Here is a 23,120-nt window from a genome sequence, read left to right as displayed (position 1 = left end):
CCCCGAAACCTGAAGGATCTGGAGAAGGTCTGTATGGAGGAGTGGGCCAAAATCCCTGCTGCAGTGTGTGCAAACCTGGTCAAGAACTACAGGAAACGTATGATCTCTGTAATTGCAAACAAAGGTTTCTGTACCAAATATTAAGTTCTGCTTTTCTGATGTATCAAATACTTATGTCATGCAATAAAATGCAAACTAATTACTTAAAAATCATACAATGTGATTTTCTGGATTTTTGTTTTAGATTCCGTCTCTCACAGTTGAAGTGTACCTATGATAAAAATGACAGACCTCTACATGCTTTGTAAGTAGGAAAACCTGCAAAATCGGCAGTGTATCAAATACTTCTTCTCCCCACTGTATATATTTTTATCCTCCCGCAGTAGGCCGTCATTGTAATTAAGAATTTATTCTTAACCTGACTTGCCTAGTTAAATAAAGGTTAAATAAAATAAAACAAATAAAATGTAGGCCAAGTACAAGTGTCATTGTGATTATTATTTGTATTCATGTCAAGTTATTCTGTTGCTTGTTTTAATATTTACTGTCAGTTGTAGCCTGACCACATTCAGTTATAAAAGCACTGTTCAATATGGGTGCTTTCATCAAAATGGGTAGACTTAAATAGCTGATATTATTGATAAAATGTTAGACTGCACCAACTAAACTTGAATTTGTGGTTGTTGTAGAACTACTGTCTGTGCTGCTGATAATAGAGGTCAAATGACTCAAGCCTAGATCTAGGACAGGGAGCAACAGACACCCAACCCTCAAGCCCCTTTCCTCCCGTGGTCCACCCGTTGCTAGGTGATGAATAACGAAGTTGCTTGGTTACAGGCCTAGTATCCACATAAACCGTCTTTATCTGTTAGTCACGTGACCAAGCTTGAATAGCAGCAGCAGTAAAAAGGAGTAGGACACAGCTGCCCCAATGGGGGATGTGACTGAGGCTTCCCTCCAAGTCCAAGTTCCTTGTTTTTATTTTCTCTTATACTGATTTATAGAGGAAACAGTTATAACCTCCTTTCTCTATCTATGGTGGTAGGATGAGCTGGAGAAGAACAAAATGTGGTGGAAAGAATTGTGAGAAGGATGGGTTAAACAAAGGTTTCTGTACCAAATATTAAGTTCTGCTTTTCTGATGTATCAAATACTTATGTCATGCAATAAAATGCAAACTAATTACTTAAAAATCATACAATGTGATTTTCTGGATTTTTGTTTTAGATTCCGTCTCTCACAGTTGAAGTGTACCTATGATAAAAATGACAGACCTCTACATGCTTTGTAAGTAGGAAAACCTGCAAAATCGGCAGTGTATCAAATACTTCTTCTCCCCACTGTATATATTTTTATCCTCCCGCAGTAGGCCGTCATTGTAATTAAGAATTTATTCTTAACCTGACTTGCCTAGTTAAATAAAGGTTAAATAAAATAAAACAAATAAAATGTAGGCCAAGTACAAGTGTCATTGTGATTATTATTTGTATTCATGTCAAGTTATTCTGTTGCTTGTTTTAATATTTACTGTCAGTTGTAGCCTGACCACATTCAGTTATAAAAGCACTGTTCAATATGGGTGCTTTCATCAAAATGGGTAGACTTAAATAGCTGATATTATTGATAAAATGTTAGACTGCACCAACTAAACTTGAATTTGTGGTTGTTGTAGAACTACTGTCTGTGCTGCTGATAATAGAGGTCAAATGACTCAAGCCTAGATCTAGGACAGGGAGCAACAGACACCCAACCCTCAAGCCCCTTTCCTCCCGTGGTCCACCCGTTGCTAGGTGATGAATAACGAAGTTGCTTGGTTACAGGCCTAGTATCCACATAAACCGTCTTTATCTGTTAGTCACGTGACCAAGCTTGAATAGCAGCAGCAGTAAAAAGGAGTAGGACACAGCTGCCCCAATGGGGGATGTGACTGAGGCTTCCCTCCAAGTCCAAGTTCCTTGTTTTTATTTTCTCTTATACTGATTTATAGAGGAAACAGTTATAACCTCCTTTCTCTATCTATGGTGGTAGGATGAGCTGGAGAAGAACAAAATGTGGTGGAAAGAATTGTGAGAAGGATGGGTTAAACAAAGGTTTCTGTACCAAATATTAAGTTCTGCTTTTCTGATGTATCAAATACTTATGTCATGCAATAAAATGCAAACTAATTACTTAAAAATCATACAATGTGATTTTCTGGATTTTTGTTTTAGATTCCGTCTCTCACAGTTGAAGTGTACCTATGATAAAAATGACAGACCTCTACATGCTTTGTAAGTAGGAAAACCTGCAAAATCGGCAGTGTATCAAATACTTCTTCTCCCCACTGTATATATTTTTATCCTCCCGCAGTAGGCCGTCATTGTAATTAAGAATTTATTCTTAACCTGACTTGCCTAGTTAAATAAAGGTTAAATAAAATAAAACAAATAAAATGTAGGCCAAGTACAAGTGTCATTGTGATTATTATTTGTATTCATGTCAAGTTATTCTGTTGCTTGTTTTAATATTTACTGTCAGTTGTAGCCTGACCACATTCAGTTATAAAAGCACTGTTCAATATGGGTGCTTTCATCAAAATGGGTAGACTTAAATAGCTGATATTATTGATAAAATGTTAGACTGCACCAACTAAACTTGAATTTGTGGTTGTTGTAGAACTACTGTCTGTGCTGCTGATAATAGAGGTCAAATGACTCAAGCCTAGATCTAGGACAGGGAGCAACAGACACCCAACCCTCAAGCCCCTTTCCTCCCGTGGTCCACCCGTTGCTAGGTGATGAATAACGAAGTTGCTTGGTTACAGGCCTAGTATCCACATAAACCGTCTTTATCTGTTAGTCACGTGACCAAGCTTGAATAGCAGCAGCAGTAAAAAGGAGTAGGACACAGCTGCCCCAATGGGGGATGTGACTGAGGCTTCCCTCCAAGTCCAAGTTCCTTGTTTTTATTTTCTCTTATACTGATTTATAGAGGAAACAGTTATAACCTCCTTTCTCTATCTATGGTGGTAGGATGAGCTGGAGAAGAACAAAATGTGGTGGAAAGAATTGTGAGAAGGATGGGTTAAACCTTGACTTTTGACAAACAAATGCCAAACAATGCATGTGGTATGGCAGTTTACACTAACTTTTTGATGCATTGCTATGGCTTCATGATTTCTTTGGATAAGAGGAAAAAAATGTCCATAAAAAAATGATTGTATGTCATTCAACATGCAGCAGCGAAGTGGAAAGGCTCAGCGGCCTTTCCACTTTTTAGCACCCTGGTTGCTAACCACATGGGACTCAATGGCAACTATACACACTATCCCCGTAGGGTTATAAATGATACCCCCATTATCTGCTCCAGAAGCCACTGAGAGAAGAACACTAGAAAAACACAAAGTTGTTTATCATGAAAAGGTCTATTTTTATCACCTCTATAAAAAGCTATTTAAGATTTATGCCCTACAGTGGAATATGTTTTTTAAGCATGAACGGTAATAAGAAGTAAGCCACAGATACTGTAGACATGGCTGTTGATTTCAAAATCCACTTTGAAAGCTTTTATCATAATCATAAAGTCCTTAAAGCTTTAATATGTTCACGGAGATAACCAGTATAGGCCAACAACTGCTTTTTGACTGCATTGGAAAAACATGAGTGCGATCTGTAGATTCCATAGAGGACCACACCCGTCCAGCTGCTGTTTAACTTCAGGGCTCCTCCCTCATCTGTTGCGGTGTGGGGACCTCCCCCTGGAATTGTATAGGCATGAGACCACACGTCTTGTTCTGCTCCTTCTACAGTGTACCTAAATCTCACTCACACTTACTGTATTAACCCACAATTGACATAAATCTTTGTTTCTTGGTAGCTTACCCAGTGAGCAAAACTCATCAAAAATATGTAATTTCAACCAGTTTTTCTCACAGGGTATATTTAGAATATTCCAAAATAAAGCTCTAAAGACAAACAAATTGCTTGTGTCACAGATACTTTTTAGTGGATTTTACAGAGGGACTGTATCAAAGCAATTATTCACTTTACAGTATTCTTTGTTGTTGTTGTATGATTTAATCTTTATTTCACTAGGCAAGTCAGTTAAGAACTTACAATGACTTTGTAGAACAACCTGATGTAAGCTTTTATTTATATATCTGCCAGACAAAATCCAGTACTCAGGATAGTCTGACAATGCAGGCTTTTCAAACCTCGGTTGTTGTGTAATCCTTCAGGACAGTCTGTGTGGTGATGTAGACTTATCAGGAAACTCAGACCTGAGCCCTTAAAGTCAATACATGTTTGGTCATTATGGCTATATTCAATTGGATAGATAGCAGAAAGGAAAACTGCTTCCTTAACAGGAATACACTCAGGCCAGCCCAGTGCATTCAGGAGCAAGACACGGTGATCACGTGATCAGCCCAGGGGATGACGTTATCATTGCAGAGAATATAGGACAAAGAGGGAGGAGAGATAGGAGGAGAAAAATAGGCTTTAGCAGCATCATTGGACCACTGGCTCAGCTTCAGTGAGATAGGTCCTTCCCTGATTCTGTCATTTTAAATTATTTATCTGGTACTGTTCCCTAAAAGGACTTTGGCCATAAATCTATATATAACCGTAATTTAAGATGTGGGTATGTGTTTTAAGTTGTCTTATGGTGATAGATTGGAAGGTTTCTTTGAGCATTCTGACCTTCAGTAGCTTCCAACACTCCCGTTGATTTGCAGTCAATAATCCTAATGCTAAAGCTGTCCCTACACCTAAATATTGGATTGCTCACTCTCAAGGGTATTCATGATAAGATGCATTTTTAATTGGGGTGAACTATATATTCAAACAGCGTGACACTGGACATAGGGTCAATTCACTACCTTCCATTCCCTGAATTACATAACATTTAATAATTCTCATAATTCACAATTAGAAAAATACTAAATTAGCATAAAAGCTTCGTTTAAAAAATGTAATTTTCACACTCAAATTGGCGAATTACACAACGCATACTGCCTGTGCATAAATCTGGAAGCGCCGCCCCTCTCCATCAGCAGTTGTTGCGTCGACCCTGACGGGCAGAGAATACGCTCATTCATTCAGACACAAATAGGGATCTCTCTGCGTATTGCTTTGTATTTTCCCTTATTGTTCGATCCTCCTTAGAAAACATGGTAAGTCATGTTGTTTTTTCAGCAATAATAAGCCTGAAATAATTACGTTTTTGATGTTTTCTAATGAGAATTTATAAAATTATGAGACAATATTACACCCTAATTGTGGCTATATGGGTCGATTCTTATTGTCTCGGTCAATTAATTCTGGATTGGGGGGGATTTTAAGCATTTTCGTGTTGTTCATCCATTTCCAAATGCAGAAGATTTGCTTAGGCTTCATTAGCGTTTGGAAATGGTATTGCATGCTATTTCGGTTTAATACAAGGGTATTACATAAATTGGTATGGCATTGGAATGAAAGAACAAGGGCACTATATTTGCATTCAGAATTTGTGCTAGCTATTGAAAACATGAATTGTACAATATTCATCAAAGGTAGCAACATTTACTTATCCAGGAAATGTATTTAAAATGGTAATAAAATGGGATTATATTCTCACTGTCATTCATTGTGTTGCTAGGTGTGGGAGGGCAGACTGGGTGGGGACAGAAGGACAGAATATATGTCTCTCTTCTGTAACATATGTCTAACATTATGTCTAGTTAAACCCTGAAAAGAAACCTATTCCTCTCCAGCTGCCAGCTGCATTTAAATTCCTTAGTTATGTAATATGACCTTCTTGTCAGTTTAGTAATGGTCATATGTTTATAGATGTCAAGATTCCACTGCTATTCATTCATACTGTTCTTCAGTTTACATGTAGCCTACCCAGTCTTCCACTAGGTGGTGTTTTTGGCAAGTGTACATTTTTGTCAAATGTATTGTAATTCTGCTACATTAAAACCTCTTAAGGATCGGCCCCTTTTTTTCAGCCTAAAATTACATACCCAAATCTAACTGCCTGTAGCTCAGGACCTGAAGCAAAGATGTGCATATAATGTAGGAGAATTTAACAGATTTGGTAAAAGATTTAAAAAAAGAAAAAAACATACGTTTCTTTGTATTTTTTTGTACCATCATCTTTGAAATGCAAGAGAAAGGCCATAATGAATTATTCTAACCCAGGCGCAATTTAGACGTTGGCCACTAGATGGTTTTAGTCTGATCCAATGTACTATTGCATATCTGTTCAAAATGTTGTATCAAGACTGCCCAAATGTGCCTAATTGGTTTATTCATACATTTTCAAGTTCATAATTGTGCACTCTCCTCAAACAATAGCATGGTATTCTTTCACTGGAATAGCTACTGTAAATTGGACAGTGCAGTTAGAGTAACAATAATTTAAGCTTTCTGCCCATATCAGATATGTCTATGTCCTGGGAATTGTTTTTGTTTCTTACAACCTCATACTAATCACATTAGCCTACATTAGCTCAACCATCCCGAGGATGGGACACCGATCCTGTAGAGATTTAAATATTTTCCCATTTATTTTCCAGCGTGAGTGTATCTCTGTCCATGTGGGTCAGGCTGGAGTCCAGATTGGCAATGCCTGCTGGGAGCTCTACTGTCTGGAACATGGGATCCAGCCAGATGGACAGATGCCCAGTGACAAGACCATCGGAGGAGGAGACGACTCCTTCAACACCTTCTTTAGTGAGACTGGGGCTGGAAAGCATGTCCCCAGGGCTGTGTTTGTAGACCTGGAGCCCACAGTCATAGGTAAGCTTCCTGGTTCTCATTCAATTGAAATAAAGGTAGCTCCTTAATGAGCTGTTCATTTTCTCTCCTCAGATGAGGTGCGCACTGGGACCTACCACCAGTTATTCCATCCTGAACAGCTCATCACTGGCAAAGAGGATGCTGCCAATAACTACGCCCGTGGACACTACACTATTGGCAAAGAGATCATTGACCTGGTGCTGGACAGGATCCGCAAACTGGTGGCTATCTCAGAATGAATGAATTACATATTTGATCAACTATCTGATCAGAATGTGGACTCCTTTTATTGACATATTTCTCTTTCTCTTCAGGCTGACCAGTGCACAGGCCTTCAGGGCTTCCTGGTTTTCCACAGCTTTGGAGGTGGCACCGGCTCTGGTTTCACCTCTCTGCTGATGGAGCGCCTGTCTGCTGACTACGGCAAGAAGTCCAAGCTGGAGTTCTCCATCTACCCAGCTCCCCAGGTGTCCACAGCTGTGGTGGAACCTTACAACTCCATCCTGACCACCCACACCACCCTAGAGCACTCTGACTGTGCTTTCATGGTGGATAATGAGGCTATATATGACATCTGCCGTAGGAACCTCGACATTGAGCGTCCCACCTACACCAACCTCAACAGGCTCATTAGCCAGATTGTTTCCTCCATTACTGCTTCCCTTCGATTCGATGGTGCCCTTAATGTTGATCTGACAGAGTTCCAGACCAACTTGGTGCCCTATCCACGTATTCATTTTCCTCTGGCCACCTATGCCCCAGTCACCTCTGCAGAGAAGGCTTACCATGAGCAGCTCTCTGTCTCTGAGATCACCAATGCCTGCTTTGAGCCAGCCAACCAGATGGTGAAATGTGACCCTCGCCACGGCAAGTATATGGCTTGTTGCCTTCTGTTCCGTGGTGATGTGGTGCCCAAAGATGTCAATGCTGCTATTGCCACCATCAAGACCAAACGTTCTATTCAGTTTGTTGACTGGTGCCCAACTGGTTTTAAGGTTGGCATCAACTATCAGCCTCCCACTGCTGTCCCTGGTGGAGACCTGGCCAAAGTCCAGAGGGCTGTGTGCATGCTGAGCAACACCACTGCTGTGGCAGAGGCCTGGGCTCGGCTTGACCACAAGTTTGACCTGATGTACGCCAAACGTGCCTTTGTGCACTGGTATGTGGGTGAGGGCATGGAGGAGGGAGAGTTCTCTGAAGCCAGAGAGGACATGGCAGCCCTGGAGAAGGATTACGAGGAGGTAGGGGTTGACTCCATTGAGGGGGAGGGAGAGGAGGAGGGAGAGGAGTATTGAAATGTCCCTGCAGGCAAGACATTGTCAAACATTGTTACTGTTGCATGATCTGATTATGATACCTAATAAAATATTTAATTATATTAGCCATTTGTGCTCTTGGTCTTTATTCACAACATTATTTTGACAAATAGAAAGACAATAGTGCAGTTTTGGGGGATTTTAATGGGGGAAAGATATTAAAATGTATAACTTCACAGTAGTTTCCACTAATATTCACTGGTCAAACCTCCAGTATAAAAATGTTAAATCAATGTTGGTCTTACAATACATATGCTCTTTGAAAATGTTTGAGGGAAATAAGCCAAATTACACACAGTTAAAAAATTAATTTATAAAAAGTATAAAACAAAAAACAAAACATGTCAGATGACTATATGTGCAAATAAAATGTTTCTTGGCTGTTATTTTGTGTGTATTTGACAGTTGAATGGGTTGTTGTTGTCCATTCACACAAGCCTGTCATCGAGCAGTGGGCTGTTCTCTACAGGAGCCTGTCGACTCAGAAGGTTCCAAAACAGCAGAGGTCCAGAGCTCCAACCAGGACTTCTCTCAGCGTTCTGGGAGAAGGAGCCAACCACAGATTCCTCCTTCAGAGGATGGTAGGATTTGAACCGTCTGTGGAACAAAAAGAGAACATTAAATTACATGATTTTTTTTACTAGGCTCACTTGACAAAAATGTGTGAATCTTAACGTGTCTCCCCTGGTGAAATAAAGGATAAAAAAGGTCATTAGAAAGGTATTATCAATGGTACAATATGACGCATACAGTTGCCCTGAGACTGGCTGTAGTGTAAACAGACACCATAAGGGTCATGTCTCAAAGCAAGCGGTACAGGTTATAGTTTGTGGTGATATGGAACCCTTCAGAAAGGTGTGACAAGTGTAGACCAATGTTGATGTGACTCACTTGTAAGTGTAGGCCACGGATCCAGTGACCAGAGCAACGATCAGGACCCCCATCACCATGGCTACAGTGTCCACTGAGGACAGCCCGGAACCTGCCAGAGCACAGACAATAATGTATGTAAAACAACTTCATATAACAACATATTCAAATATATGAATACTTTTTTAAACAATAATTGTTGTACTGGAAGCTGTTGGACTGATTGTCCCTGGGACCCAGGTATGAGACTTGAGTGGGGCTGCCACCCAACATATTCACCATACAGAGATGTGAAGAGCAGACATGTTACAGTACATACCCATGGTCACGCTAACTTTGGCGCTGGTGACTGCCAGACTGACATCATTGGTCATGGACACATTGATGCAGAAGATGCCAGAGTCATTGAAAAAGTGACGCAGTACCAGCTGGCACTCAGAAGAGGGCGACACTGTGTTACACATGGTGTGGACTGGCATCAGACAGTCTGCATCCGACACCACCATACACACCTCTGTGGGAAGGCTTGGTGGAAAACAAACACAGGGTCAGAAACGCTCAGTGCAACAATAGAAGCCGGTTTCCCTGACCCAGACTAATCTTGGACTAAAATACAAAATATATATTTTTAAATCCAGGACTAGGATTAATCTGGGGAAATGAAACTAGCCCTAGTGTTTAACTGGTGGGATATAGGCCTGTATTCCTTATTGATTTGTCTGTGGACCATGATTCTGCTTAGGGAAATAATGACTGGTTTGATTCTTTGAGACAGTCTCCCTTTAATTGCTTTGGTGCAGGAATACTCACCTCCCATGGCAGGTGACAGTTAGATCCACTACATTTCGTTCAACCTCAAATTCATCAGTCTTGATCAGAGCATTGTCCACTTGCACGATCTTCAAACTCTCAATGCCCTCTGAAAACAAAGACATAAAGACGGGATGTAATAATCCTCAATGTTAATCAAATCCAATATTAGGAAACCACAACATGGAGATTTAGATGTCCTTTAGACAGTTGACTCACCAACAATGTCAATGCCAGCGCAGAAGGACCCATAGCGATAGATCACACAGTCATCATCCTTGGGTTTTTCACCTGCTTCACGCTTAACAACTATCACCACGGGAACTTGTGCCGTAGCGGCCTCCCCTGTATCAGGAGAAAAGTGACAATCCAACTATTTAAAGCACCTTAGACATACAATTAATTCCCTTCATTCATAAATTAACATGTTACCTAGGTGTTTTGAACACACCTGCTGGCTCTACTTCAGAAGCAACTGTTGTTGAACCAGCGGAGACAGTTGAGGTGTCAGGGTTGACTGGAGAAGGTGTCTTTGTGTGCTGAGCGGTGGAGGCTCCCACCTCAGTCGTGTCCTCCTGTGTGTCAGTCTCAGCGGGGACTGAGGGGCCTACATTTACTGTAGCTCCCTGTGTGGCCGCTGTTACTGGAGCAGCCGACGCAGCCGCAGCAGGAGCTCTCACTGGGGAGAGAAACATGACCATTCAATTTCCTATTTTCTTGGTCAATTCTGGCATAGCCTACTACGTATTGGGTGAATGTCAAAAGTGTTTCTCCACGATTCATCACGTCCTCTCTCCTTGACGAGACTAAGGATGCAAGGAACCCAAGTAAAGCCTTTTGACATTCACTTCTGGACTACAGCGTTTCAAGATGAGAATTACCTGTCGTGCCTGCCAGGTTTGCAGGCCCAATAGTGACAGTGCTACCAGTGGGGATAACACCAGCTGGTGTGGCACATGCTTTATCAGGGATAACGGCCTGTACAACCACCTGAGGCTTGAAGCCGCCAGCCACTATGTAGGTATGGGTGACAGTCAGCTCCCTGGAGATGAGAGCTCCGCTGCTGTCACCAAAGTCCCAGTTGTATGTGATGTCAGCGTCACTCAGGTACTCGCTGGGATCGTGGAGACTGATGGTGAAGGCTATCGCTCTGTTCTGGACGAAGCTCAGGTCTGCCTCGTTGACGTCGTTCACTTGGCTCATCGAGACGGCAAAGGGGATTTGATCTAGAGACACAGAAATAAATACCCTCAAGTATCTTCTAGTAGCAAGTATTGTTGTTTTCTACATAGATTGAATAAACATATGCATTTTAAAATAGTACTAAAATGTGTTCATTCATTCACTCATTAAGTCATTCAATTTGTTCACTCATTCATTCTACTAACCAGTGATGGAGAACTGTGTGGAGGCGTATCCCAGAGGGATGAACTTCTCGTGGCTGCGGTAGTGGTAGATGACAATGTCCACTATGTAGGAACCCAGAGGGACATTGTCTGTCCCGATGGTGAGAGAGGAGGAGGGGCCATCAGACACCTGCCAGTACTGACCTGTGAGGCAAAGCAAAGGAAATAGCTTTGCATGCTTATAACAGTGTTATTACATGGTTTTTAAAGGTTTATAACATTCCTACAAGACAAAGTAAAACACGTTAACATGAATACTGTAGGCCTAATAGATGAGTGCTTGCAGCTGTACTTACCCCATGTCTTCCATACAAACACATACGGAGGGGGTTTGTCACCACCCTTCCTGAAAGGTGTGCCGTCGGGAAAGACTCCGTTCCACTCCGCGTTCTGTGCAGGATACACTGGCTCAGACTGATGGTAGTGTGTTCCTAGAGGAAAACAGAGCGCGTGTTGGTTTCCGCTTTGTCTTTAGACAGAGGAGTATGTACTATGAATATGTAGTATCTAACCTCAAAATGTAATTTTTGCACAGTAACTTGGCACTGTAGTTTCCAAAGGGAAAGAACAATACAGATATTGTAGACTGTCATGCATTATTAATGAACAATAGCTGTCCAGAAGCCAGCACTCATGCAAGATTTGGCTCTGGGCACCAAGATTACTGTATAAGTGACAAAAGCCCCTCATATAGCCAAAACTCTAATCTTGTTCACAAGACTCTTCCTACCAATAAGCCTAGGGATGAGGTCATCAAAACCCAGTCAGTCCTCGAGGACTTACCATTGACGGTAAAGTTCTCGGCCCACACCACCTCTCCGTCGGGCATGACCTTCTGGTTGTGTGGGAACTGCAGCTCGATGGTAAAGGTCACCTTGGCTGCAGTCAGGGTCGGTGCGTCATTACCCACAATGAACTTTACCTTGCCACCTGTTGAGAAGAATGTACACTTTGAATTGAATATCATAAGTATACTATTTCACAGAGATAATTTACTTACTTTACTTAAACCCTTTTGTCCACAGAGATATTCCTGATACATAAGATGAAAATGTTATTTAACCATCAGTGTATTTACATTGTGTTGAGACAGAGGAAAATTGTGCATACCTTTCCAAGAGTCTTTGTAGCGAGGGTCTTCATCTTTCCACACCGGATACATTTTCGTATTCCATGATGGATATCGTGTGAAGCGACTTTTGGGCTCTGGAATATAAATCATAGAAATTACATAAGTAAGCATGCAGTCAGCATTTATTCATTAGAGTTGAAAAGGCAGGAGATGGTCACACTTTCGGTTGCAACCAAAGGAGGGGGCTCAGCTCTGACCTAGGTGACTGCTTATCCCAAAAGCTCTACAATCCCCCTCAATCCTATTCATGTGACTGTCAGCTGAGTGTGTACCATAACTTCACTACAGATTAGGGCTAAGGGAGAAGATTGTCTTTGACATAAGGACCAAAGAGGTCAAACTATTTATATTTAATTGCACTGATAAGCACAGACTATTTTCATAAATGCATATTTTCTTTTATTTGAATCAATAACCCCCCCCAAAAAGACAAATCAAAATGCTAAACCTGAGTTAGATTGAAGTCCGGTCATCCATACACGGCACCCTATAGCCAAAATCACAAAATACAGATATCCCAGTTGGGGGAGACTGTAAAATGATTATCAAGGGTATGATTGTTAGAATAGGCTACTGTAATGTGCAATGATCCCACCATCGGTACATCTTACTGTAAAATCAAGAATTTACAGCCGCTGACTGATACTCTCTATATTGTTCGGAATTAATGCAAACTACCGATTGGTGACGAAGGAGACCCTTCTCTCTTGTGCTTTTGAACTATTTATTTAAAATCTCATGCGACTTGCACAATGTTGAAGGTTAGTGCATTGAATCTTCCTAGAGGCCCTATTACTGAAATGATGCTTCCCCATAAAATCAATGATGACAACAGAACTAATTCATATTTGTGCAATGTTTGCAAAGCATTTGGAGAATAAAATGGAGAATAATCATTGAAAGGGTTTTAGTCCAGGACTAGGCTTAATCTGTGTCTGGGAAACTGACCCTTTGTCATGCACATAGTGCTGCACTGAGGAGCCACTGTCATAAGAGTGGCTAAAACAATGTTTTACAGGAAATGTAAAACTTGTAGTGTATTTTAGGTTTAAAAAGGCGTTTGAAGTTCGTAATTTCCACTTTGAAATATTAGACTTGATTCTCCCTTTCCCTCAAGAAAAATGTATCAACCCCTACAAACTTGTCCATTAATTATAATACACACAATAATTCACATTTCCTGTTGCTGCAGGATAATTTTCATGCTGTAGTAAACTGGCTTAAATTAAGATCCTACATCTGTACTTACTTGCTGCAGCAGATGAAAACAGTGCCAGCAACAACACTGCAAGGACTGTCCCCGTCTTCATTCTAAGTGTGCACGCTTCCTTTCCACATTAAATATGGAATATCCCTTTTCTTCTCCTCCAATGCAGGTCAGAACAAACTCACCAGACCATTGTGATTCCTGGCTTTATAAATTATTTAATCTCTGGCCTCACAGCAGTAGTACTAAACCCCTCCTACCCCACTGAAACTGTGGTCCCACCTCCCCAAAGCCAGTGGTGTAAAGTATTAAGTAGTACTTTCAAGTATTTTTACTTGAGTCATTTTTTGGGGTATCTGTACTTTACTATTTATATTTGTCAACTTTTACTTCACTATATTTCTAAAGAAAAGAATGTACTTTTTACTCAATTCATTTTCCCTGACACCCAAAAGTATTCGTTACATTTTGAATGCTTAGAAGGACAGGAACATTGTCTAATTCACACACTTGTCAAGAGAAAATCCATGGTCATCCATACTGCCTCTGAACTAATGGACTAAACACCTGCTTCGTTTGTAAATGGGTGTTGGAGCTTGCCCTTAACTATCCGGAAAAATTTAAAATTGTGCCGTCTGGTTTGCTTAAAAAAGGAATTTGAAATGATTTATACTTTTACTTTTGATAAAGTATATTTTAGCAATTACATTTACTTTTGATCCTTAAGTATATTTCAAACCAAATACTTTTACTCAAGTAGTATTTTACTGGATGACTTTCACTTAAAAGTCATTTTCTATTAACGTATCTTTACTTTTACTCAAGTATGACAATTGGTTACTTTTTCCACCACTGCCCAAAGCCACTTGTGACATGTGGGGCTTTTCTAGAACAGTATAGCAGGGCTCATTTACATAAGGCACACAATGAAAAAGGGATTCAAATATATTTTACATACACATTTTGGTTGACCTGTGTAGAACATGTCTACAAGGTTTCAGAAGATACCTTAATATATGAGATGTTTAACTTGTCTGCTAACACATGATAATATCTGGGGAGTGATATGCATCAATCCAGTTGAAAAAGAAGACATGACTAAAACATAATACACCTGTTGTAATTATTTCCCATGAGGCTGTGCAGTCTTGGGACCCATGAAATTGTCTTTCTTCATCTTGGGCTCCATACTGTAGCCACATACACTCACCATTACCTACACATACTTACATACAGTATAAGTCCATTTAGATTCATATAGTATTTGTTACTGTGATAGATTATGGATGAGTGCAACAACTTGTGAAATCATCAGTCTACATTCCCAAGGCTGTGGGGCTCTGTTAGTCTTAGGTTAGGATACCAAAGGTTCATGCTGCCTTGTGAATGAATTGTGATAGTAAATATGGGGCAATACTATGGTATGTACAGTAGATATGCACTTCTTATAGGCTACTGTATAATGAAGAGCTTTACAAAAGTAATAAATTATTATTATTATTGAAATTGCTGGAGTAGCGAGAATGTTTCAAACTTTCATTAAAATTGGGTAACTACATGTGAAAACTTATGTGCTCCCATCTTAAAATACCACCGGACCCATTGCATTGAGGCCAATCTGGACTCCATCCCAAAGACTACTGTCCCCAATGACTTAATTAAGAGATTTACCCTCAAATACTTTCAGCTCTATTCCAATGAGGATATTCAGTATTAAAATAGTCTAATAATCTGAGCAATAATGATAAAATCATATCACACATAACAGTAGTAAGAACACTCGATGAGATATACAGTACCAGTCAAAAGTTTGGACACACCTACCCATTCAAGGGTTTTTCTTTATTTTTACTATTTTCTACATTGTAGAATAATAGTGAAGACATCAAAACTATGAAATAACATATATGGAATAATGTAGTAACCAAAATAAACTTTGACAAATCAAAATTGAGATTCTTCAAAGTAGCCAACCTTTGCCTTGATATCAGCTTTGCCCACTATTGGCATTCTCTCAACCAGCTTCATGAGGAATGCTTTTCCAACAGTCTTGAAGGAGTTCCCACATATGCTGAGCACTTGTCAGCTGCTTATCCTTCACTCTGCGGTGGAACTCATCCAAAACCATCTCAATTGGGTTGAGGACAGGTGATTGTGGAGGACAGGTCATCTTTTGCAGCACTCCACCACTCTGCTTGGTCAAATAGCCCTTACACAGCCTGGAGCTGTGTTTTGGCTCATTGTCCTGTTTAAAAACAAATTATAGTCCCACTAAGAGCAAACAAGATGGGATGGCATATCGCTACTGTGGTAGCCATGCTGGTTAAGTGTGACTTGAATTCTAAATAAATCACAGACAGTGTCACCAGCAAAGCACCCCCACACCTCCTCCATGCTTCACAGTGGGAACCACACATGCGGAGAGCATCCATTCACCTACTCTGCGTCTCACAAAGACACAGCGGTCAGAAACCAAAAATCTCAAATTTGGACTGCAGACCAAGGGAAAGATTTCCACCGGTCTAATGTCCATTGCCTGTGTTCCTTGGCCCAAGCAAGTCTCTTATTATTGGTGTCTTTAGTAGTGGTTTCTTTGCAGCAATTCGACCATGAAGGCCTGATTCACGCAGTCTCCTCTGAACAGTTGATGTTGAAATGTGTCTGTTACTTGAACTCTGTGAAGCATTTATTTGGGCTGCAATTTCCGAGGCTGGTAACTCTAATGAACTTTTCCTGTGCAGCAAAGGTAACTCTGGGTCTTCTTTTCCTGTGGCGGTCCTCATGAGAACCAGTTTCATCACAGCGCTTGATGGTTTTTGCGACTTCAGTTGAAGAAACTTAAAGTTCTTGACATTTTCCGTATTGACTGACCTTCTTGTCTTAAAGTAATGATGGGCTGCCATTTTACCAAATAGGGCTATCTTCTGTATACCACCCCTACCATGTCACAAACTGATTGGCTCAAATGCATTAATAACCACATTGGGATCGGTGCCCCCCCGCGGAATGGTTGAGCTAACATAGGCTAATGTGATTAGCATGAGGTTGTCAGTAATAAAAACATTTCCCAGGACATAGACATATCTGATATGGGCAGAAAGCTTAAATTCTTGTTAATCTGACAGCACTGTCCAATTTACAGTAGCTATTACAGTAAAATAATACCATGCAATTGTTTGAGGAGTTGCACAATTATCAACTTGAAAATGTATTAATAAACCAATTAGGCACATTTGGGCAGTCTTGATACAACATTTTAAACAGATGCAATGGTTCATTGGATCAGTCTAAAACTTTGCATATACACTGCTGCCATCTAGTGGCCAAAATCCTGGGCTGGAATAATACATTATGGCCTTTCTCTTGCATGTCAAAGATGATGGTACAAAAAAAATACTTACAAAAAAACATGCATTTTTCTTTAAGTATTATCTTTTACCAGATCTAATGTGTTATATTTTTATTTCACCAGGTAGGCCATTTACAATTGCGACATGGCCAAGATAAAGCAAAGCAGTGTGACACAAACAACACAGAGTTACACATGGAATAAACAAACGTACAGTCAATAACACAATAGAAAAAAAGTCTATATACAGTGTGTGCAAATGGCGTGAGGAGGTAAGGCAATAAATAGGCCATAGTGGCGAAGTAATTAAAATTGAGCAATTTAACACTGGAGTGATAGATGTGCAAGTAGAAATACTGGTGTGCAAAAGAGCAAAAAAGTAAATAAAAACAGTATGGGGATGAGGTAGGTAGATTGGATGGGCTATTTACAGGTGGGCTGTGTACAGCTGCAGCGATCAGTTAGCTGATGTTGAAAGTTAGTGAGGGAGATATGTCTCCAACTTCCACAATTTGTTCCAGTCAATGGCAGCAGAGAACTGGAAGGAAAGGCGGCCAAAGGAGATGTTGGCCTTGGAGATGACCAGTGAGATATATCTGCTGGAGCGCGTGCTACGGGTGGGTGTTGCTATGGTGACCAGTGAGCTGAGATAAGGAAGAGCTTTACCTAGCAAAGACTTAGATGACCTGGAGCCAGTGGGTCTGGCGATGAATATGTAGCGAGGGCCAGCCGACGAGAGCATACAGGTCGCAGTGGTGGGTGGTATATGGGGCTTTGATGACAAAACGGATGGCACTGTCATAAACTGCATCCAGTTTGCTGAGTAGAGTGTTGGAGGCTATTTTGGAAATTACATCGCCGAAGTCGAGGATCGGTAGGATAGTCCGTTTTACGAGGGTATGTTTGGCGGCGTGAGTGAAGGAGGCTTTGTTGCAAAATAGGAAGCTGATTCTAGATGTAATTTTGGATTGGAGATGCTTAATGTGAGTCTGGAAGGAGAGTTCACAGTCTAGCCAGACACCTAGGTATTTGTAGTTGTCCACATATTCTAAGTCAAAACCGTCCAGAGTAGTGATGCTTGTCGGGCGGGCGGGTGCGGGCAGTGAACGGTTGAAAAGCATGCATTTGGTTTTACTAGCGTTTAAGAGCAGTTGGAGGCCACGGGAGGAGTGTTTGTATGGCATTGGAGCTCGTTTGGAGGTTAGTTAACACAGTGTCCAAAGAAGGGCCAGATGTATACAGAATGGTGTCGTCTGCGTAGAGGTGGATCAGGGAATCACCCGCAGCAAGAGCGACATTGTTGATATATACAGAGAAAAGAGTCGGCCCAAGAATTGAACCCTGTGATACCCCCATAGAGACTGCCAGAGGTCCAGACAACAGACAATTTAACACACCGAACTCTGTCTGAGAAGTAGTTGGTGAACCAGGTGAGGCAGTCATTTGAGAAACCAGGCTGTTGAGTCTGCGGATAAGAATACGGTGATTGACAGAGTTGAAAGCCTTGGCCAGGTCTATGAAGACGGCTGCACAGTACTGTCTTTTATCGATGGCGGTTATGATACCTTGAGCGTGGCTGAGGTCCAGCTCGAAAACCGGATTGCACAGCGGAGAAGGTACGGTGGGATTCGAAATGGTCAGTGATCTGTTTATTAACTTGGCTTTCGAAGACTTTAGAAAGGCAGGGCGTGATGGATATACAGTGGGGCAAAAAAGTATTTAGTCAGCCACCAATTGTGCAAGTTCTCCCACTTAAAAAGATGAGAGAGGCCTGTAATTTTCATCATAGGTACACTTCAACTATGACAGACAAAATGAGAAAAAAAATCCAGAAAATCACATTGTAGGATTTTTAATGAATTTATTTGCAAATTATGGTGGAAAATAAGTATTTGGTCAATAACAAAAGTTTATCTCAATACTTTGTTATATACCCTTTGTTGGCAATGACAGAGGTCAAACGTTTTCTGTAAGTCTTCACAAGGTTTTCACACACTGTTGCTGGTATTTTGGCCCATTCATCCATGCAGATCTCCTCTAGAGCAGTGATGTTTTGGGGCTGTTGCTGGGCAACACGGACTTTCAACTCCCTCCAAAGATTTTCTATGGGGTTGAGATCTGGAGACTGGCTAGGCCACTCCAGGACCTTGAAATGCTTCTTACGAAGCCACTCCTTCGTTGCCCGGGTGGTGTGTTTGGGATCATTGTCATGCTGAAAGACCCAGCCACGTTTCATCTTCAATGCCCTTGCTGATGGTAGGCTTTGTTACTTTGGTCACAGCTCTCTGCAGGTCATTCACTAGGTCCCCCCCGTGTGGTTCTGGGATTTTTGCTCACCGTTCTTGTGATCATTTTGACCCCACGGGGTGAGATCTTGCGTGGAGCCCCAGATCGAGGGAGATTATCAGTGGTCTTGTATGTCTTCCATTTCCTAATAATTGCTCCCACAGTTGATTTCTTCAAACCAAGCTGCTTACCTATTGCAGATTCAGTCTTCCCAGCCTGGTGCAGGTCTAGAATTTTGTTTCTGGTGTCCTTTGACAGCTCTTTGGTCTTGGCCATAGTGGAGTTTGGAGTGTGACTGTTTGAGGTTGTGGACAGGTGTCTTTTATACTGATAACAAGTTCAAACAGGTGCCATTAATACAGGTAACGAGTGGAGGACAGAGGAGCCTCTTAAAGAAGAAGTTACAGGTCTGTGAGAGCCAGAAATCTTGCTTGTTTGTAGGTGACCAAATACTTATTTTCCCCCATAATTTGCAAATAAATTCATTAAAAATCCTACAATGTGATTTTATGGATTTTTTTTCTAATTTTGTCTGTCATAGTTGAAGTGTACCTATGATTACAGGCCTCTCTCATCTTTTTAAGTGGGAGAACTTGAACAATTGGTGGCTGACTAAATACTTTTTTGCCCCACTGTAGGTCTATAACAGTTTGGGTCTAGAGTGTCACCCCCTTTGAAGAGGGGGATGACCGTGGCAGCTTTCCAATCTTTAGGGATCTCGGACAATACGAAAGAAAGGTTGAACAGACTGGTAATAGGGGTTGTAACAATGGCGGCGGATAATTATAGAAAGAGAGGGTCCAGATTGTCTAGCCCAGCTGATTTGTATGGGTCCAGGTTTTGCAGCTCTTTCAGAACATCTGCTATCTGGATTTGGGTGAAGCTGGGGAGGCTTGGGCAAGTAGCTGCAGGGGGTGCGGAGCTGTTGGCTGGTGTTGGGGTAGCCAGGAGGAAAGCATGGCCAGCGTAGAGAAATGCTTATTGAAATTCTCGATTATCGTGGATTTATCGGTGATGACAGTGTTACCTAGCCTCAGTGCAGTGGGCAGCTGGGAGGAGGTGCTCTTATTCACCATGGACTTTACAGTGTCCCAAAACTTTTTGGAGTTAGAGCTACAGGATGCAAATTTCTGTTTGAAAAAGCTAGCCTTTGCTTTCCTGACTGACAGCGTGTATTGGTTCCTGACTTTTTGGTTCCTGAAAGTTGCATATCGCGGGGACTATTCGATGCTAGTACAGTCCATATTCTCCTACATTAACTTCATATTTCCACAAACTTCAAAGTGTTTCCTTTCAAATGGAATCAAGAGTATGCATATCCTTGTTTCAGGTCCTGAGCTACAGGCAGTTAGATTTTTTTTTTTAAAGGGTCAGATCCTTAACAGGTTTTAAGAAATAAAAGTGAATTTATGGAATTTTTTAACAGGGCACACCTGTTAATTGAAATGTATTCCAGGTGACTATCTCATGAAGCTGGTTAAGAGAATGCCAAGAGTGTGCAAAGCTGTCATCAAGGCAAAGGGTGGCTACTTTGAAGAATCTGAAATATAAAATATATTTTGATTTGTTTAACACTTTATTAGTTACTGCATGATTTCATATGTATTATTTCGTGGTTTTGATATCTTCACTATTATTCTACAATGTAGAAAATAGTAAAAATGAAGAAAAACCCTTGAATGAGTAAGTGTGTTCAAACGTTTGACTGGTATTGTAGGTCTAATTAGGTATAACACAGGAATATAGAATAAGTTGTACTAATTAGTGAATAGTTTCTGGGTCAACAGAACAATAAGTCATACAATGCTGCTAAGAGAAACTGCTTACAGGCAGGAAATATGGCAGGAATTTAAAGTTAATAAGGATTACTGGGGCGCTTGTGATTTAAATTAATCCGGATTTGTCCTCCCCTCTATTTGAAACTATAACTAACAGTGTTACGTTTTTTGTTAAATATTTTGTGGTCAAATTGTGAGACTGTTCAAACTCCTTTTTGAACAATGTCACTATTCAGAGTAAAGCTATTTAAATTGATCTCTTAACTTTCAATTTATCATTCCTAATTTAACCCTCACATCTAAGAAAAACTAGACTGTAAATGCTTAGGTTTTTATTGTATTTCAAAGATCTTTAAAAAAAAGAAATGTATTCTTTAATAGGTCAAGCAATTTAAAATAATCTAAGCAAATGCTTCTATCATGCCCAAGTAAACATGCAAGTCCCTATTCAGTTATCACTCTCGCTGTCAGGAGAGGTCGTGGAGGCAGTTGAGTCCATTGGTGAATTGGCATGGGGTGTCATCCCACTCTGAGGCAAAGTGCTGGGCATCTCATCGTCAGACGACAGCGCAGCCAGGTGTACAGCGAATTCGCACTGCATTACCTCAACTTCCTCACGAACAGACAGCATTATCTCTGCGGCGAGCAGGTTCACATCTGACTCCAGTAGGGAGGTGAGTGAAATGGCATTCAGTCAGCTGACAGGCCTGGTTTTTGCTCAGTTTTCTGGATAAACTTTTCAACATAAACATCACCATCTGCACATCTATCACTCCTGTGTTAATTTGCTAAATTGTAATTACTTTGCTACTATGGCCTATTTATTGCCTTACCTCCTCACGCCATTTGCACACACTGTATATAGACTTTCTATTTTTTTATTGACTGTACGCTTGTTTAATCCATGTGTAACTCTGTGTTGTTGTTTGTGTCGCACTGCTTTGCTTTATCTTGGCCAGGTCGCAGTTGTAAATGAGAACCTGTTCTCAACTAGCTTACCTGGTTAAATAAAGGTGAAATAAATAAATAAATAAATGCTTCTAAAGTATGTACAACACGATAAACAATCAAATCAACAAATCAATTTAATCACCACCAATACAAACAAATACATCATCATCAATCAAATATAAATGAAAAAGCATCACACAGCAGACAAATGTTGAATACAAGATTACACAGTATTTACAACATAAATATATAGGCTTACCTTTGGAGCTGGCTCTCCCAAGAGAAGTCTCTTCTTCATCTTGTCAACAAACTTTGTCTTGACTTCCTGGAAAACTTTCGGAATCAGCTGTGCTGCGGCAGACTCCCGTCGGGAGAACTCTTCTTCATCTGTAGCGTCTTCAGCCAAGGTGCGAGAGCTCTGTCCTGCACACTTTCAGGATATGTCCTTCAGCAATTTGTCTAGCATTTTCCTCTCAAAGTAATCATCCATTTGAAGATTAAACATTCAAAATTCAGGCATATTGGGTCAGTCTGCCTTTGAAGGGTTCTGTACTGAAGTGGTCCATAACGAGTCCATACAGGTTAGGAAGAGAAGCGCTTATGGTGGCTGCGTGGGCTTTCTTCACCTTGTGAATGAGAATTGGCCTTGAAACAACTTCTTCAGTATTGCTCCTTAAGTTCCTCCAGAACGTCAGTGATCAATGTTTTGAAGTAGAGGTTCAGGCAGGTTCGTTGCAAGGATTGCCCGCTCGAGAGACACACTTCAACACGTCATAAGCGACTCTGGCACTCCGAACCCTTCATGCCGCTGGCTTAGACCCTGGAATCATCATTTTGACCTCATCACTGATCCGACTCCGCCAGCTGCTTCATGACAGGCTTGGAGCCCAAGTGGTCAAGGGTGACAGATTTTAGCTTTGCTCTGTCTGTGATGCCTCATCTCTCGATGGATTGGAGATCCTCAAAACAGATGCTTGCAGACCCTTCCTCTCCTTTCTTCTGTTTTTCCTGGCCTTTTTTCTTGTTGAGGGAACTCCTTGCTCGCTCTGGGAGGCCTTGGGAACCACGGGAGCCTTGGATCTAGGTTTCAGGGAACCGTCAGATGCAGCAGATACTAGTTCTCTCTTTGTTACTGTGTGAGAGTCAGGTGCCCCATCCTGTACCTGCTGTCTTTCTCAACACTTGGTTTGGACCTGCAGGGCAGTGGAGACAGAAGATCCTGGCATGGTCTCCTCTGTATCATGGGTGGCTCTT

General features: G+C 41.1%; 2 protein-coding genes across 3 annotated transcripts; one reads left to right on the top strand and one right to left on the bottom strand.

The window, feature by feature from the left end:
- Window positions 1-5,012: 5,012 nt before the first annotated feature.
- On the top strand, window positions 5,013-8,142 carry LOC139542289 (tubulin alpha chain-like). Its single transcript, XM_071347534.1, has 4 exons — window positions 5,013-5,152; window positions 6,539-6,761; window positions 6,834-6,982; window positions 7,076-8,142. Exons 1-4 carry the CDS (start codon window positions 5,150-5,152, stop codon window positions 8,054-8,056), a joined length of 1,356 nt encoding a protein of 451 aa, XP_071203635.1. The 5' UTR covers window positions 5,013-5,149; the 3' UTR covers window positions 8,057-8,142.
- Window positions 8,143-8,203: 61 nt separating this feature from the next.
- LOC139542288 (melanocyte protein PMEL-like) lies at window positions 8,204-23,090 on the bottom strand. Of its 2 annotated transcripts, none has more exons than XM_071347533.1 (12): window positions 22,126-23,090; window positions 12,274-12,369; window positions 11,947-12,093; window positions 11,460-11,594; window positions 11,146-11,307; window positions 10,639-10,983; window positions 10,209-10,436; window positions 9,977-10,102; window positions 9,758-9,866; window positions 9,267-9,472; window positions 8,969-9,059; window positions 8,204-8,674 (listed from the first exon to the last, which is right to left on the bottom strand). In XM_071347533.1, the coding sequence occupies exons 2-12, from the start codon at window positions 12,323-12,325 to the stop codon at window positions 8,506-8,508; spliced, it is 1,770 nt and encodes a 589-aa protein (XP_071203634.1). In that variant the 5' UTR covers window positions 12,326-12,369; window positions 22,126-23,090; the 3' UTR covers window positions 8,204-8,505. The 2 variants fall into 2 exon arrangements, with proteins under 2 accessions (XP_071203634.1, XP_071203632.1); XM_071347531.1 differs by lacking the exon at window positions 22,126-23,090 and adding an exon at window positions 13,545-13,700.
- Between the last annotated feature and the right edge of the window lie 30 nt (window positions 23,091-23,120).

Source organism: Salvelinus alpinus, chromosome 17 (genome assembly GCF_045679555.1).
Source record: "Salvelinus alpinus chromosome 17, SLU_Salpinus.1, whole genome shotgun sequence".
In the NCBI taxonomy this organism is placed as follows: domain Eukaryota; kingdom Metazoa; phylum Chordata; class Actinopteri; order Salmoniformes; family Salmonidae; genus Salvelinus; species Salvelinus alpinus.
This window is presented reverse-complemented; position numbering and strand designations above follow the sequence as displayed.

Excerpts from the sequence above, each read along its gene's own strand:
- LOC139542289 (XM_071347534.1), top strand. Across the intron at positions 6,762-6,833 it reads CCTGGAGCCCACAGTCATAG|ATGAGGTGCGCACTGGGACC; the intron begins GTAAGCTTCCTG and ends TTCTCTCCTCAG. Across the intron at positions 6,983-7,075 it reads TGGACAGGATCCGCAAACTG|GCTGACCAGTGCACAGGCCT; the intron begins GTGGCTATCTCA and ends CTTTCTCTTCAG.
- LOC139542288 (XM_071347531.1), bottom strand. The coding sequence starts at position 13,605 with ATGAAGACGGGGACAGTCCTTGCAGTGTTGTTGCTGGCACTGTTTTCA. Across the intron at positions 12,094-12,273 it reads CTACAAAGACTCTTGGAAAG|GTGGCAAGGTAAAGTTCATT; the intron begins GTATGCACAATT and ends TCTTCTCAACAG. Across the intron at positions 8,675-8,968 it reads TCCGTGGCCTACACTTACAA|ACGGTTCAAATCCTACCATC; the intron begins GTGAGTCACATC and ends TTTGTTCCACAG.